Raw genomic sequence first — 17,855 nt, 5'->3', positions numbered from 1 at the left:
AACCATAAACAGGATGCCTTTTATTAACATGTAAATAATGGTCACTTCAAACTCCAAAAAGCAATAGTCTTGAAATTGCATGAAATAGAGAAAACACACTTTTCAATCCTCTGAAAATTGTGCCATAAATGCTAAGAGTAAGCATAGAGAAAACAATTGTACTGTAGAGACAGATAAACAATGATTTCCCAAAAGATTCTAATATCTTAGTGAACAGAAAATGTTTTGCTAATAATGAAAATTTAAATATTTCAACATTATTTGGAAATATTTTAAGGTTGAATTGAAATAAATGAGCATTTTTCTTTAAAAAGCAAAAAACAAGTTCTAATTTTCAGGTTTAATAATTACTTTTTGATGATAAAAGAACTGATTTTTTAATGTACAAAGATATTTGTGATTTTAAAAGTGATGTTTAAAAATGATCTTTATAATTGTATAAATTACTATATGAATTATGACCTGGTTAAATATCTCCAGAGCTACAGAAAGATGACTGGGTTTTGGTCTTTCTAAAATGTCTAGAAGATTCACCAGACTTCTCACAGAGTGTTCTTTAACAATCTAAGATTAAAATTCATTCTGCTCCCTAACTAAAAACAAAAGCACTTTAAAAAGTAAGACTTTTAGACCATTTTAGACTGGAAATTAATGGAGATACAAGTATAGTTCATCACACTATGAGGTATTTTAATACCCACAAGACACATAAATTATTTTCATATAGTACGATAAGAGGGAATTGCTCAATGTACTAAAATTCCACAGAATCTGATAGTTCCACCCAGAATCAGTGAGCTATCTGCAAACTAGAGGCGGATTCTTGTAATTTTCCCACAATTAATGACTGAAGAATCCAGTGAACTATATACCAGTTTTGACTGTAGTGGTGACAACCAAAAGATTATGAAGTGTGTATATGTGCACAGTGTAAACGAGTTCACCCATGTTTTAAGGAGAGTTAAAAACCTTGTAATTCAAATGACATAATTTGAATGCAACTATATTTTTAACACATTGGTAAATTAAATTTTATTTTCAGTACTGTGATTTCAGAGATACCTTATCTTCTTTTCTGATTAATTTTCACTTTTTTCAATCTTTAGCATTAAGCTTCTTGACAAACCCTTCTCTCTTCCTTACCTTTATGTCAAGATAAGAATCTGTAAAATATTTAATAACATTAGGAGAGCTCCTTATTTCTAGGAATTTACCTAAGAACTCCTAGAAATGAGAAGAATTTTAATAATTCTGATGAATTTTCAGATACATTTTTTAATGTTTCTGTAATTCTGGGTTTCCTGTTTCTTTATCTATAAAATAAGCAAAATACTCAAGCCTTTCCCAGGAAGGAGGATAGGATAAATAAATATTTATAAAGAGTTTATTATAGAGATCCTAAAAAAAGTGGCAGCAGTTTTTTTTTTTACTCCAAGGCAAATGTTAAAAATACTTTTTTCCAAAGCAAGTAAATTCATTTAATTCATTTAAAAAGTTCATATTTCTTTTCTGCCTCACTATTTTGGTTTTTCTTAGAAGGGTAATACATAATGGTGAAATCTTCCTCCAAGATGGCATGCAGTTAAAAAAAATGTATGGGAAAAATAAATGAACTGAAGAAACATCCTACCTGCTTTCTGTGGGCAGAGTCCAGGAAAATTTATTTTGGCATAGGGAGAATAGCCAAAGAGAACTCTGATTCTTATGTCTATGATTGAAGCTGGTGAAAAAAACAAAACGACCCAGCAGTGCACAGAGAAACAGCACAGGAGCTCCTGTACTCCCGACTCCAGCAGTTCACGACAAGTCCGTTGTGCAGCTCCAGGCCGCAGTGAGGAAGCCCTGCATGCTAGCGTGTCAGTGGCCTTACACTGAAATGAACCAAGTTGAGGATAACAGGTAGCTGTGGACCCTCAAAAATGAGCCTTTTGGTCTCTGTTTTTCCATTCACAGCTACATCAAGTCTGAATTTAACCCCAATGTTCATTTCAGCCATGAGGACTGACAAAGGTCGTACTTGTGCCATAGGAGAATATCCATATGTGCACACGCACACACACACACACTTTAAGTAAGGACTCGTGGAGCATCCATACTTAACCTAATTTCATTAGAATCAAGTGACACCTCTTACTTACACTTTTCCTTTCTATTCCTGCATGAGTTTTTTCCACTGGAAAACACACAGAGTCCCAGAAAACTCACAAACATGGTATGCTTCCGTCTTAGGAAGCTTAAGTCAACTTATTTTCTAAGGTACTTTTTTTAGTTATAGAAATCCTAATGGAAAAATCATTATAGTAGCCACTTTGAAATGCGTGAATTATATAAACTGTATATTTTGCCACTATTACTAGAAGACAATAAATGGATCTTGGCTTTTATTCCTGTTACTCTGCATCGTGCATGTTAGTCCGTAGAACTGATCACTTAAGCCAAAATGTTTGTAAGCATAAACTGTGTCTTTGTTCAGAAGATATATGGTACTGTATTCTGGTAGACCACGTCGTCTCCATGACACCCATTGCTGTGTTCCAGTCGTGCTCTCGTAAACATTTGTTGAGGGTTGTGTTTTGTTTGGAAACTTTGCAATTAGAAGAAGACAAATAAGAATTTAAAAAAACAACAGTATTTAATTCAACCTGGATGTTTTAAAAAGCAGTTTGGAGGATGTGATGGACTGTTTCTTTATTCATTAAATAAAAATTTATTTATTCTCAATTAATTGTTGGGTTTCTTGTGTTGCCTTTTTGTTCCCAGACTTTGTATGTGAGATGGGTACGTTCTCGCTGTCAGTGGTTTTCTTCCAGCTCAGGTATTTGTTGGCCACACTACCAGTTGGAAATAGCAAACCAAACATCCTATGTGAATTCAGTAAAGGTTGTTGAAGCTTGTACTCACTCGTGTATTCATGACCAGGCAGCGGAATGAGTATATATTCTGAGAAGATAGGTCATATATTTATGGTCTTATATGCCCCTTGAAATTTCTTCCACCTTCTCAGTAATAAATAGAGATTTCTCTAGTGACACCTAAAGAAAGCAGAGAGCAGAGTCTAGCCAAATTCAGTTCCAAAACAGCACTTTACTTTTACTGTAAAATGGCACAATTTAAGTGAACTGAGCCTTAATCATTGAATCCTGCAGCTGTATTACTCACAGCACAAACAAATGCTATCTAGTTTACATCTAACAGTAATTTTAGATCTTAGTTAATATAAATGTCACCACATCAACTTAGAAATTGGCTGCGTTGGGTGTTAACGATTAGGGTGATAACCTAATCGTTCTTAACATTTGCAAATACAAAGAATGAGAAGTTGATACCATTGGTTTTTGGTTGTGAGGATAATGGTATCACAGTACATATTGTTTAATCAAGTGGTTCTCAACCCTGCCAGCCCATTAGAATCACCTGGGAAACATTTTTTAAATAGCTATGCCCACACCTCACCTCAGAGCCGTTAAATCGTGTCTTGAGCTGGGAGCCCCAGGCTCAGTATTTTTTCCAAGACTCCGTAGGTATGATTCTAATGAGCAGTCCGAGTTGAGAACCACAGGCTGACGTGGCTTTTCCCATTTTGATAGCCCACTTCGCTTGTATATGATTCTTCAAGCTTCTGACCTCGGGGCTTAGGGCTTAGACCTCCAGCTGGCACCTAGGGGGCGCCCACATATGACTGGTCCAGCTGAAAGCCCTGCCAGGGGAGGGTGGGGGAGTGGTCTTCTCTTATTATTTATTGTCCTTCCTAAGAGCTCTCAGGGCACGTGTGATAGTAAACGGATGGAGCATTCAGCTATACTCTGTCCAGGGCTGCTCACTGATTAATACACACGTTCCCAGCTGCCTACCCAAGGACAAGGATGGTGTTGAGTAAGCCTGGTTATGAGTAGGTACTTGACAATAGTTGTTGGTTTATTTTTAAAAAGGGAGGCCAGGTGATATGTATATTTTTTCAATATATTGAATTTCAAAATGTCTTGCTGTCAAACTAGAACACGATTTTCAGAGGTGAGCAGTATAGAACATTGTAACAACTTTTAGGATGATTGATAATCTAAAATCTATATTGTGTCTCTCAACTTAAAAAAAATTTACACTTGCTTTTTCCAAGCTCTTAACCCATAAACCATGATGGGTTTTCCAGCATACAGTTTTGGGAGTTTTATCAAAGACTGGATGTGACGAATCACTGAGACCTAGTTACATTTCCCTGAAACATCTCCCAGGAAAAAAATAGTACATCGAGGCAGATGGAAAGCTTGGGGATTTGGTAAGAGCTAAACTGCTCCCAAAGATTTCCAAAACACAGACATGAGCAGCTAAAGGCATAGCATTTAACAGACAGATTCCCATTCTTTTGGGAGAGTGGGGATGGGGAAGGAGAGACACAGGATTAGAATCACATCACTTTAATTAAATTGCTCAATTTCATTAAGAAACTGCTGTTAATAACCCTTAAAGAAATATTTATTAAGTGTTTGTTTTGTTTAAACCTCTGTACTAAAAGCTGTAGAAAGAAAATGAAAAGAACATTCTCTTTCATAAGGTATTTATTCACAGTCCAGGTAGGGGAATGTGAACCTTACCTGAAAACAGGATCACGATCTTAACACATTTTTGAGAGCCTCTCTGACTAATATGTTTTTTTTTCCACACTGATTTTATTCATTCTCAAACTCTACAAACTTATGGGGGTTATATATGAAGCCTCTTAAGTCTAAATAAGTAAGCTATTGTACTTAAATACTGAGGCAGGCAGATCCCCGAAGCCTTGTCGTTACCCCGAATGCACACTGTGGAGGGGAGTGTGACCAGGAAAGGGTCCTAGCACCACCACTTCTAGAACTGTGTCGGCTGCTAGACTGGAGTGTCTTCTAAGAGCTGTCGAGGTCAAGAAGTTAAACATTTTACTCTCTGATCTGCACCACGGAAGCCAAGTCCTCAGCCCTCCTCAGTTTCTCATCAGCTAACAGAAGGGAAATTTCTTGTTAGTCTCTCAACGGATTTCTAGAGATAATTGTAATTCTGTAAGTTTAAATTTATGTGCTGGAGAAGACACATTCATGACAAACTAAATGGATTTTGACAATTCTACCTAAGAAAGTAAAATTTTTAATGGAGACTCTCAATTTTAAATAGATGGTTGTATTTGATGTTCGGGCATTGGAATCCACAATAAAAGAATTTGGATGGCATTGTTGTTTTTGTTGACTTGTGATACTTCCAAAGGTAACTTTGAATCCTATTTATCCTAATTATTAACAAGAAATTCAGCCCTGGCTGGTGTAGCTCAGTGGATTGAGCACGGGCCTGTGAACCACACGATCGTGGTTCGATTCCCAGTCAGGGCACATGCCTGGGTTGCAGGCCAGTTCCCGGCAGGGGACACACCAGAGGCAACCATACATTGATCTTTCTCTCCCTCTCTCCTTCCCTTCCTCTCTAAGGATAAATAAATAAAATCTTTTAAAAAAAACAACAAGAAAATCATTCTCTCAAACACATTCAGTGCTGTTGACTACAAAGTCACTCTTTTTGTTAAGGTTTGGTTTATTCATCTAATGGATAAGCAAATTTATAAAAGTAATTCAACCAAATACCACCTGTATTATTTTTGCTCCCATCTTGATTAGCCTTGATGGTAGTGAAACTCTTACTTCTCAATTTGCACTAATTAAAAGGAAATCATTTCCAAAAGCAACATTTTTTTATTTATCTTAGCCTTAGCTTGTGTGTGTGTGTGTGTGTGTGTGTGTGTGTATAGGGACAAATATAGAAGCAATGTATATATATTTGGGTACTTGAAGGAATCAACAGTAATNGATCGCGGTTCGATTCCCAGTCAGGGCACATGCCTGGGTTGCAGGCTGGTTCCCTGCAGGCCAACTCCCAGCAGGGGATGCACGAAAGGCAACCATACACTGATGTTTCTCTCCCTCTCTCCTTCCCCTCTAAAGATAAATAAATAATCTAAAAAATTTAAAAAATAAAAAAAAGAAAAGGAAATCATTTCCAAAAGCAACATTTTTTTATTTATCTTAGCCTTAGCTTGTGTGTGTGTGTGTGTGTGTGTGTGTGTGTGTGTAGGGACAAATATAGAAGCAATGTATATATATTTGGGTACTTGAAGGAATCAACAGTAATTGGCTTAATAAAAAACATAAAATATTAAGGAATTATATATCTAGCTACTTAAAACTAAATATTTCAATTAATTTAATCATTAAAAACATGAAAAATACATCTGTATTTCCAAGTTGACAGAGAAAACTTTCAAGTTAATTACTTGTACTCACATAGCTTGTGTATGTGTGTGTGTGTGGGGGGGGAATGTTGAGGAAGCATTGCAAAACAGTTCGTTTACCACTGGGGTGATTAGATTTAATTAAACATTCTTTGTTCAGGGAAGCATTCGATATCATCACCCCCAATTAGGCCTTTAGTGCCATCAAGAAACTACTAGGGGACCTGGCACAAAAAACAAACTCACGTTTTTATCTATATTTTACAAAATCTATATTTGAACAATGTATACAGTTTTTAAAAATACAGAGCATTCATGCCCGTGTACTCTACAGAAAAAAGTCTGACTACTTCATGCATGCACACACAATGCACTAAGCATAAATGCATTTACAAGACAGGAAGGTAGCTCTGCTTTAAGTATACACAAGGAATGGATATCGTAACTTTGTCTGAATAGGACAAATTTACAAAGTTTAAGCAACTGATTATTTCTCTGAGGACTAAAACTGCAGTATAGCCTAATTCTGTCTTTTCTTAAGACTGTTTTCCCTCCGACTATTCCAGAAAAGGGAGAAGGGAAATTATTTTCACAGCAATCAAAACCATTCATGAGATCCATCAATGAATTCTGCAAAATGCTGATAAGAAGGGGAAAAGGCAGACAATAATATTATTGTGTCCATAGACTAGTGATGCGAATAAAAGTAACCTGCAAGTTTGCTGATTCTCTAAAAAAGCATCCTTGGCCACCGAAAGCCCCTGCAGACACTGGGAAAACGGGTGCAGCTGCGGAGCTGGATCCCTGGGCATTCTTTGCCCCCCACATTCCCAGCAGGGCCGCAAGCCCTAACTGGCCATCTGGAAGGGTTCTGGCTGGAACCCGAAAAGCCTCTGGCCATAGGGCTCGCTCTCGCCTGGCAGCTTCGCGCCCGCAAACGGGAGGTAGTGCTCGCGGCCGAAGTGCTCGCAGTGGAGATTGACCCAGTCCCTCTCCGAACCGAATCGCTCGGCCTCAGCCAGGATGCGCGTCAGAGCCATAATGTAACTCAGCGCCATCTGCAGGGTCTCATACTTGGACAGCTTTTTATCCTGGCCCCACTGAGGTACCACCCTGCGTAGGCGGTCGAAGGCAGTGTTCAGCCCCTGCATACGGCGGCGCTCGCGCGCATTGGCCGCCAGGCGCCTGCGAGCCGCGCTCTCCAGCCTGCCGGCCCCGGCGCACGTGCCCGCGCACTCCGCGCCGCCAGCGCACGGGGGCGCGGCACGCGCTCCGGGCGCGGGGTTGCTGGGCTTGCTGGACTTCATTCCCCGCCGGAAGGAGGGAGGCGCCGAGCTCACTCGCCGGCTCAGAAATTGCGCGGTGGGCTGGTATGTTGAGCAGCTCCCCAAAGTGGCTCTTCTCAGCAAGTAAGTTACACACTCAGCAACTCGCGTGGAATCAGTTTACACTGGAAAGTACGGCCCCCGCCTTCTGGCCTACTGGATAACCAGATCGATGTCTCTTCACTTGCTCAAAGTTGGGGGAAATTGAAAAGCTGCAGAGAAAGTCATTTTCCCAATGTGAAGTTGAAAAAGAGAAGGGAACCTTCTTGCCGCAGAAATTAGTGTGGCTGGTTCGGGGAAGGCCTTTCAAGTCCTGTGGGAAAGCCCGAGACTTCTTTTCGGAAGGCGAAATCTTTCTCGAAGCTCAGATCGGGAAGGAGCGCATTTTCCGGTGTGGCTGTGGGAGAATGCTGGATAAATCTTTGAGGAAGGAGAATTTATAGCGGAGGGCTGAAGGAGGAAACAGGTGGTGGCAGGTGGGCGGGCGTCCCTCGGCTTCCATCTCAGCACCTTCCTACCCTGGGAACTGCAGGGGGGGGGAAGGGGGACGATGCACAGCAAAATCCTGACATTACAGCCTTCGTCTGTTGAAGTTTCTCCAAAGCTATGTCCAACAGCAACACACCATCTGGAGGGGCCTGGCTGTTCCCAAAAGAATAACACGTTGGGGGTGGGGTAGGAGTTGGGGGGAAGAGCTTGGTCCATCTTTTCCCATGTCAACGGGCAGCTTGCATATCAAAAACTTAACCGAAATTTTAAGTTTCTAAGAAATCATTTGCGTTGAATATGTTGGTCTTGAAATTATATGCTGTATCAGTTTAGTATAAGATTTAGCTTTGTCAACATATGTGCCAATTTTGGATAATGCTGACCTCATATGCTGACATTTTAATTTTAGCTATTAAGTTGGGACAAATTAGCAGGTCCTAATATTGCAGACCTGAAGTTTTACTGTGCAAATAATTTGGCTGTTTTCTGCAGAATAATTTATCATAACAATCAAAAAATATTAATGGTATGTCAAAAAATTATGTTATTCTCATTATATAATTGGATTGTGTGAGTTGGGAAACTTAGATAAATTAATTCAGAATTTATACTCCATTTTTCCTGACACAGTTTCATAAATGTTTTGGGGACATACATGAAGACGATTGTCACTTAATTATTTAATTTGACATTTAAACTCAATAAAACTAATCTTAATAATATATGTGCAAAATAGAAACATCTGAGTAATTTGTGAGGTTTTTAAAAATAGTTCCTAATGAAAGTCCCCCACACACCTCATAAAGCTCTAAATACTTCGTGGATGTTTCAGTTGGGTCAACTGTCCTCAGTGACAATAATGAAGCATGATTTCCATTATTGATAATGATAAGCTGGCTTATCCAGAGAATCCATTAGCTTGATTTTCTCATCACAGCTTCATTCTAGCTCTTAAGGAAGAATAAAGTAGCAAAGAAACCTGCTCCAAATACATTCAAGCCAGGATTACTTCTGGATTCTTCAGGAAGACCAAATACGTTCTTTTTCCTTTTCAAATATGGGTTCGTCAGCATTATTCTCAACCATTTTTGTTCCATTACGTTACTGGCACACTCTCAACAAATCGGGAGTGTTTTAACTGTGACTAGCTTCCCTGACATTGCCTCAGACTGAAACCCCATTGTGACTGCCGTGACTCCAAGTCCAGTCTGCCCATAAATAGTTGATTAATCCCCAGCTGAAGCAATGACAATGAAATGAAGTTGAGTGATATGAAGACAATAGAGTGTAATGGAACATTAATGACCTGCAGCATGACAGATGTTGAACAGACTTTTGCATGGAGCCACTCAGCTCTGTTTCTCTGGGTATTAACAAGCTTGGTCAGGAGCGGTCGTCTTGTGACAGAAAAGTCTATGTTATTTAGTCATCAAGATGTCACATATTCTTTCTTAGTTTTTATGGAAATCTGCCCTACTAATGATATTATTTCTCGTGTTTGTTTATCTCGTCCCTTTCCCCCAAGGAGCTTCGTATGTGCTACTCTTTGGACTACTTCCCTACGTAGTATGCACTTATTCTGGACACTAATGGCCAAAGGGCTAATGAGAGGCATGATTTTGCAGGCAGGGCATGTATCCAGGGTTGGTAAGATTATATGGCTTGTGCTCCCAAAGAATCAAAAGCAGCCCTGGCGGTGGGACTCAGTCGGTTGGAGTGCCATTCGATAAGCTGAACAGTCGCTGGTCTGATGTCTGGGCAGGGCACATGCCCGGGTTGCAGTTCCATCCCAGTTGGGGTGCATATGGAAGGCAATGGGTTGAGTTTTCTCTTGCTTCCCCCTCTATAAAATCAATAAATAAAATTCTTTTTAAAGAATCAAAAGCATAGAAAGGGAAACATAGCAAGCAGTTTGCACACAGCTCAGCTATATTAGAACATAAACTAGCAGATATCTATGACATGAAATCGATCCAAAGATAGAGAGTAGTATTGCAATAAAGGCTCTTAGGAGGTATGTAATAAGACATTTCTCAAATGTATTCTGAAAGACAATTTATTAGTACTGTAAAGATGCTCCTGGAGAAAGAGATTCCATTGTCAAGTAAGTTTGGGAAACATGTTTGCTATCTCCTGCTTGGAGAATCATGAAGCAAAATTAGCAACATTTCTAAGAAGTCCAGAAGTAAAGAAGTCTCTGAACTCCAGCGTTTCCTAAACTTTCTTGAATAGAACCTCTTTTCCTTAGAAGTCCTATTAACAGAGTTCCTTGGAACACACTTTTTAACACCTGATCTAGGGAGTCCCACTTACGTTGTGGAGCAACAGACTGAGACCCGGAAACTAGACACTGTGCTCAGTCAACAGCACTGAGCGATTTGATGACTGACTGAAGATGAGAAGTCAAATCCTATGCGTCCTTTGATTTTAGAGGTTTTGAAATTATGAGATTACTTAATGCAAGCCCCTGAGTTTACTGGTGGGACAACTGAGACTCACCAGTGACTTCCCAAACTCAGACAAGTCACTAGTGAAAGTTTTAGGAATAGAATTAGAAATTTTGTGCTTGAAGGACAGTGTCATTTATGTTATAACTCTAGTGTCTAGCACACTGCCTAGAAAATAATAGGTAACAAATGACCCAGACTGAATGGCTGGAAAATAAATTATATGAATGACAGATAGATGCTGCTCAGAATGAGTGCATTCTGCCCTGACTGGTGTGGCTCAGTGGATTGGGCGTCATCCAGTGAACCAAAAGGTTGCCAGATTGATTCCCAGTCAGGGCACATGCCTGGGTTTTGGGCCAGGTCCTTGGCTGGGGGCATGTGAGAGGCAACCGATCGATGTTCCTCTCCTTCTCTTGCTCCCTCCCTTCCCCTCTCTCGAAAAGTAAATAAAATCTTCAAAAAAAAAAGAGTGAGTGCATTTCTAGTGAATAGCTCATAAGAATGACTTTTCTTACCTCATCCTGTAAAGAACACACACTAGCTACAGATTTTGAGTGCAAAATTAATTCTTACCAAAAATACACCCATAGCAATTTGAACCAGAAGAACATGCATGTGAGACTAATTTCTACAGTGTTTCTATACTGAGGGCATGATCCTGCCAGGTGAATTGGCAATTACTATATGCCTGGAGGTTGGCCAGAAATCAAAACTGGCAGATGGAGATGGGAGAGAGAGGAAGACAGAAGGAGCTTACACCTGTAGGAGTAGAAAAATGGGGGAAATATCATTTTAGAGGTAAAAGATGAATGGAAATTACTACACAGAATATGTAGACTAGGGGAACATTTCTCCATCCGTTGAGATTTTGCTTCCTGGCAATTGTCAGTTTGGCCTAAATAAACTCACCAAAGATTCTCTGTAGGTTCAAATGTCTCTTATATTGACATTAACTTGGCGTAGTGCAGCGGGATTCCAAAGAAGCCCACCCAGGACCACCTTGCAGGCCCTGACTTGCTGCTAGGCACCAGCAGGGACACGCTGTACCTCACCAGCTCCTCGTTTTGAAAAGGGTAAACTTGGGCCCCTACTTTGGAGACTGAATCCTGACCATGTCTTCCCCTCAGGCTGGACTCCAGAAAAAGTGCACAGGCCTTTTCCCCAGGAAGGCTGGGGAAATCTGTGAGCCAGAGGAGCCTCAGATAAGGGCAGATAGGAACAGGGGAGTAGCTGCGATGGCTTCAGGAATCCCGGTGAACATAAAGGAAGAGGTGACCTCTGCCTAGACCTCCCCATCTGCCTAGACTTCCTGACAGAACCTTTGAACCTGGACTATGGGCACAGCTTCTGTCAAGCCGGCATCACTGCAAACAACGAGGAATCTGTGATCAGCGAAGAAGGAGAGAGGAGCTGCCCTGTGTGCCGACTCAGTTACCAGCCTGGAAACCTGGGGCCTATCAGCATGTGGCCAACATAGTGGAGACACTTAGAGAAGTCATTCTGAGCCCAGAGGAGGAACAACAGAGAGCTCTCTGTGTGCACCATGGAGAGAAACTCCTGCTCTTCTGTAAAGAAGATGGGAAGTTCATTTGCTGGCTTCGTGGGCAGGTTCAAGAGCACCAAGGTCGCCACACCTTCATCATGGAGGAGGTTGCCCCAGGAGTACAAGGAGAAGGTCCAGGCAGCTTTGGACAGGTTGAGGGCAGAGCACCAGGAAGCTGAAAAGTTGGAAACTGACATCAGAGAAGAGAGAACTTCCTAGAAGAATATAAAATGAGAGCCAAAGTGTCCGAGATTGTTTTAAAACACAGAGAGGCATCCCGGACACTGAGGAGCAGAAGGAGCTGCAAAAGCTGGAGAAGGAGGAGGGAGATACCCTCCCTGACCTGGAACAGGCCAAGAGTGAGCTGGTCCAGCAGAGCCAGGTGTTGAGGGATGTCATCTCTGGTCTGGAGCATCGGTTGCAGGAGTCAACAATGAAAATGCTGCAGGATGTGAATGGCATCATGGAAAGGAGTAAGACCTTCACTCTGAAGAAGCCAACAACTATCTCCAAGGAGCAAAGGTGAGCGCTCCAAGTTCCTAACCCGAGTGGTATGCTGAAAGTGTTGAATGAGCTGGCAGATGTGTGCTGCTATTGGGTTCACAGTACCCAGGACCCTCCCAAGAACACAGCAAATGCTGCCTTTTCTGTGGACCAGACACAAGTGAGATACGAATACTGTTTCAACCTGTAAATACAAATCAGAATAATGATTATGCTGTGCTCACTATACTGATTATCATATCAGGGAAACATTACTGGGAGGTAGATGTGTGAGAGGAACGTGCCTGGGTCTTGGGGGTATATGGCAAAAAATACTTTGTTAACTCTAGTTTTTTATCTAAAAATGGCTATTGGGTTATAAGGTTACAGAATCAGTTTGGACACAAGGCTTTTGTGGGTTCCCCCTTCTTGGTTGCCTGTATCTTAACTCTCTCCCTAGCTCCTGTCGCCTGTCGCGTTGGTGTTTATTCCTAGACTATGACGCTGGCACTTTTTCATTTTTCATGTTACAGACCATGGGTTTCTCATCTATAAATTCTCTTCATGTACCTTTTCTCAGAAAATTTTTCCGTATATCAATCCCATGACAGGTACTGCCCCCATGACACTGTGTTCTCCAAGCTCTTAAACCTCTTACACCCTCGCCCACTTCTTTGTCGCGGCTTTGGCCTTGGGTGCACCCAGTGCGCTGAGCTTACCTGCACCATTCTCACTGACATTTTATTGCTGTCTCCCCCCTTTTTTCCATTTCAACATCCTTCGTTCCATAATAGTGTGTACCGTTTGCCTTGTGTTGTGCCTATCATCCCAGCATCCTGTTTGCATTAGTAAAGAATCTTAATTCACTATTTTCTGTAATCCCAAAGAAAATGACTAATGCCTCATAAAAAAAGACCCATATGGAGATGACATCTATGCTAAATTTTTACAAGTTCATTTCCTATGCCACTGAGAAGAATAAGGAAAGCTTTTCAGCAACTTTTTAAACTTCAAGACCTTCTATAAGGGTCATTCACTACAGAATGAGTTCTCAAGGACATGTCAGTTTACCCATGGTGTTCCTTATTCATCAAGGAATGAACATCATAAGTTATATGTATTAAGTGGAGGTTTTCTGTCCAGACTGTCCGAGTTTAAGTCCAGTCTCCCCAAATACGTGCAGTGTAACCTTGAATAAGATACTTCATTGCTGGCTTTATTTACTAGAAATAGTTCTGGTACAAAAAAACACATCATAGTTAGGACCCTTGTGAGAAGAAGAATGTCATTAAGTATAAAACCTGTAAGAGTTTCAACCTAATAAATACTGAAAATAAATGTATAAATAAAATATGTAGAATAGGTTCAAGGGTAGACATCCCTTTATTATCCAAAACCATATTTCATTTTTAAAATGAAAACTCTCCAAGTAAACACACAATTAAAATAAAGAGAGGAGCCCTGGCCAGGTGCTGAGTTGGTTGGAGTGGCATCCTATAGACCAAAAGGTTGCGGATTCAATACCCAGTCAATGCACATACCCGGGTTGTGGGTTCAGTCTCCATTTAGGGTGTGTACCGGAGGCAACCAATTGATGTTCCTCTCTCTCTCTCTCTCTCCCTCTCTTTCTCTCTCTAAAATCAATAGACAAAGCCTTAGGTGAAGATTTTAAAAAATAAATAAAGGTGGGGAAACACTTGGCAAAAAATGTTCCTGAAATTTGTGGAGGAACGTATGGAAAATGAAGAATTGGGCTTCTTCCTGGAGGTGTGGCAACTGGGGGGTCCCCCAAAGACTCAAAGTAAGCCAGCAAAAGACAAAGAAATGGTGAAGTCAAGTTCTACTTGTATTTCGTTAAAGACCAGAAATGCAAGGTGTTAAAAGTTCTTATAATTGTATAATGTACTATGCAGTTTCTAAGGTGGGGGAAACCCACAAAAGGATTTATATGTTTAGAGAGAGAAAGGGAGAGGCAATGCCTTGTACCTCTGTTTTATGCCCCTCAAAGATCCACAGAAGAGAAACCCCAGTGGAGGGAAGAAACTTAGAACAGAGACCAATAATGAGGCCAAGAACAAGATGGGGGGTTCCTGCCCCAGACCCAGAAAGTACCAGCTCACCAAAGGGCCCCAGGTGATTGTCCACCCCCCAGTCCAACACACTGCATGAGCATTCTGGCTTGGCGGTCAGATTTCATTGTCCCCATGACCCAAACTGACTTGCATGGTTTGGACTCCACATTCATTTTTCTCAGTAGTGGATCTTAGCCTCCTTTTAGCATCTGGGCCAAGCCCCATCTTGGAAGTCAGTTTTGAATCGTGGACTTCCTATAGCTGGCTGTATGCTCTTGCAGAAATCACTTCTGCTTCTCTATCTGCAAACTGGAATGATAATACCTACCTCGCGGGGCAGCAGTGAGCGTTAAAATGAGATTGTACCTGTAAGGGACTTTGCCTGGTCCCTAAGAAAGTCACTCTTTAAGTGACAGCTAATATTATATGTTATGAATCGTTTTTACAAGTGATAATGAAAGTGAACTCATCAGTTTCTGCAGATTTTGAATTTAAGGAATGCTCTTTGAACATTTTACACATAAAACTAGTTGGTAATGATGGGAATACCAGCTGCGTGACCTTGGGCAACTTACTTAACATCTCTATGCCTCATCCTATCTGTTAGAGGGTTGATAATAGAACCAGCTGGTATGAGGCTTGATTCAGTTACTCTTTATAAAGCTCTCACATCTATGCCTGGCATATAATGAAATGTGATATAGGCGCTTGTTTAGATAAACAAAATGACCTATTGCAATTATGTAGGTTATAGACTAGCCATCCCTCCTTACACTCATTTTTGTTGTATTTCCCTTCTTTTCAGCGTTTGTCCTATAAACTGAGCAGGGACAGGATGAGGAGGGCAAGTTCAAAGGGTTCCTTTTGCCTTTGACATTGGAACAGTCTAAGTTGGAAATACCAATACAGGAGCCAAAAAAAGGGGGGTGGCTGCTCAAATTTAGCGGGCAGTAAGTTTGATGGTTTTGTTATAGTGTGAGGTTTGATTTTACAGTTGCAGACACATACAGCAGGTCCTCTAATACCTGTTCATTCAGTGTCATTTCACATTGATGAAGAAAAAAATTTGATTTCCAGCCCAGGTAACTGTCTACAAACTGTGGGTGGTTCGCACATTCTCTCCATGTCTGTGTGGCTTCCCTCCAGGTACCCCAGTTCTTCCCACAACCCAGAACAGTGCACATGGGCAAATTGGCATGTCTAAACTGCCAGTCTGAGTGGGCAGGAGCATGGGTGTGATGTGCCCTGCCACAGAAGGGCATCCTGTCCTGGGTGGGTGTCCGTCTTATTCCCCTGAGCTGCTGGGAGAGCCGCTGGCCACCTGCAACCCTGAACTGGAATGAGCAGGTTGGAAAAGAATGAGCTAACTTGCTTTTATTAATCCTCCTTAAATGTATGGATAACTTACATTTATTTCAGTGTTTAATATTAGAAGTGTTTGGGGATCTTTTAGAACTTTCGTGGTGTTTTTATGACCAGAAACGTGCTGTGGGAACTCAACTCTTGTTTATATCAATTAGCCTATGGTAAGATTGCTTCTGTTATACAACATTTTGCTTAAAGTCACAGTTTCCAAGAACCTGTCGGTGACGTTCAGTGAGCTCTTGGAGTTTCAAGTGTTAATTTTCAAGGGATGCTCCTTTTTCCAGTGACTAAAATTTTTGCCTGCACCATCCAGGCCCTTCCCTTCCTAGTACTGAGGTTTTTGAGAAGACAAATCAGTAATCATGCTTCTTTTCATGAGTTTAGAGGCAGAACAAAAGGAATCAGGCTTCGGGGTGGAAGCTGCGTTTTTCAGAATGCCTTCCCTGTGTGGTTCCAGGTTTGAGTTCAGCAAAAGGGAAGTTGCACGAGCTGAGCGTTGGGAGGCACAAATGAAGCCGCCGGGCTCTGAGCATCATTGTAGGTTGGAGGCCATGAGAGGGAGACACGGAGGTGCTGGTGCAGTCCAGTTTCTCCTTGCTCTTTCTCATTGTGTGTCCAGTGCTCCCTTCCCCCTGCCAGCTCTGCTGACCAGCAGCGGCCCCCAGGCCCACTCTCAGATGCTTCTCGAGAACGCAGAGGTGGTAGCCACAAAGAAGCTGCCTCCTGCACCAGAGTCCCCACCCGGTTATATCTCCGCAGCTGGACATGCCTGGCTTCCAGACCGGGGTCTGGGCTGCTTAGTGACTGTTCTCTGATCCTTAAACAACCTTTTTGGGACCTTTATGTTCCTCTTCCCTTCCCAAGTTGTGTAAATCCTCATCCTTGTATTAAATTCCTTCTTCCATAATACTCACAGTGGCTCTGCTTCCCTGGGGGAACTCTGATATGAGGAACCTTTCATCTGGGCCACGGTAAGGCGTAGGACCTATCCCTGCCTCTCAAAGGAGACCCTCCACCCTGGTGCGCCATTGTCCATGTGTCTGCAGGAATTAGAGCCCTTGTCCCTTAGACTGTAATTACTACTTCCATCTGTGCAGCCTGCGCCAGGCAACACCAGGGATACAGGGATAAGACAGTCTTTAGCCCTAGTGGAATTTGCAGTCCAGTTGTAGAGATAGACCCAGCACATCAAAAAGCTGTCCTGAGTGGTAAACCGGGGTCCTGCTCCCCAGGAGGCGCACAGGAGAGTCCATTAGAGTCTGGGAAAAGATGAGAGGTTTTGCTGATATGTATCTCATTCTTTTTACTTCTACCTTGGGGTGTGTTTTATAATGCACGAAGTATAGGTACATATATATGAGTATATGCCAATCCTTTTTTTTTCCTGTTAGGCGTGTGTGATCAGAAAAGGTGGGACCACTGTCCTAGGCACGTGGCAATACATGATTAGTACCAGCAGGAGCTCCGAGGAGAGGGATTTTGCTGTGCTCTCAAGGTAGGAGGAGTCTGGCCGGTGGCCCTAACCCTCCGACATTTCCCGTTACTACTGCCCCCTCAAAAGGCTGCTCCTCTACTGCCCATGCTCACTCCTACCTTGGGGCTTCTCATTGGTTGCTCCCTCCGCTTCAAATGCAATTTCCCCAGATTTCTAGCTGGCTCCATTGTGTTATTCAGCTCCTGATCTGTTAGATGCTTTATGCCCTTAGTTTGTTTGGAAGCCCCAGGAATTCAGGGTCTTCCTCTGTACTATCCCTAGCTGTGTGTCTCCCCTACCTAGAACTGTGCCTAGCACATAATAGATGCTCAAGAAATATCAGGTGAAAGAAGAGAGGAGGAAAAGGTGGGCAGAAGGACCCCGCACACAAAGGGAGAGTAGATACT

The 17,855-nt window shown here is 41.8% G+C and overlaps 1 protein-coding gene and 1 pseudogene across 1 annotated transcript; one reads left to right on the top strand and one right to left on the bottom strand.

The window, feature by feature from the left end:
- Nucleotides 1–6,937: 6,937 nt before the first annotated feature.
- ATOH7 (atonal bHLH transcription factor 7) lies at nt 6,938–8,040 on the bottom strand. The gene has a single exon (XM_037029203.1). It carries the CDS (start codon nt 7,552–7,554, stop codon nt 7,096–7,098), a length of 459 nt encoding a protein of 152 aa, XP_036885098.1. The 5' UTR covers nt 7,555–8,040; the 3' UTR covers nt 6,938–7,095.
- Nucleotides 8,041–10,966: 2,926 nt separating this feature from the next.
- LOC118975331 (tripartite motif-containing protein 5-like) lies at nt 10,967–12,854 on the top strand (annotated as a pseudogene).
- The last annotated feature ends 5,001 nt before the right edge of the window (nt 12,855–17,855 follow it).

Source organism: Sturnira hondurensis, unplaced genomic scaffold (genome assembly GCF_014824575.4).
Source record: "Sturnira hondurensis isolate 20B ecotype Veracruz unplaced genomic scaffold, ASM1482457v3 Scaffold0020237, whole genome shotgun sequence".
Taxonomy (NCBI): Eukaryota; Metazoa; Chordata; class Mammalia; order Chiroptera; family Phyllostomidae; genus Sturnira; species Sturnira hondurensis.
This window is presented reverse-complemented; position numbering and strand designations above follow the sequence as displayed.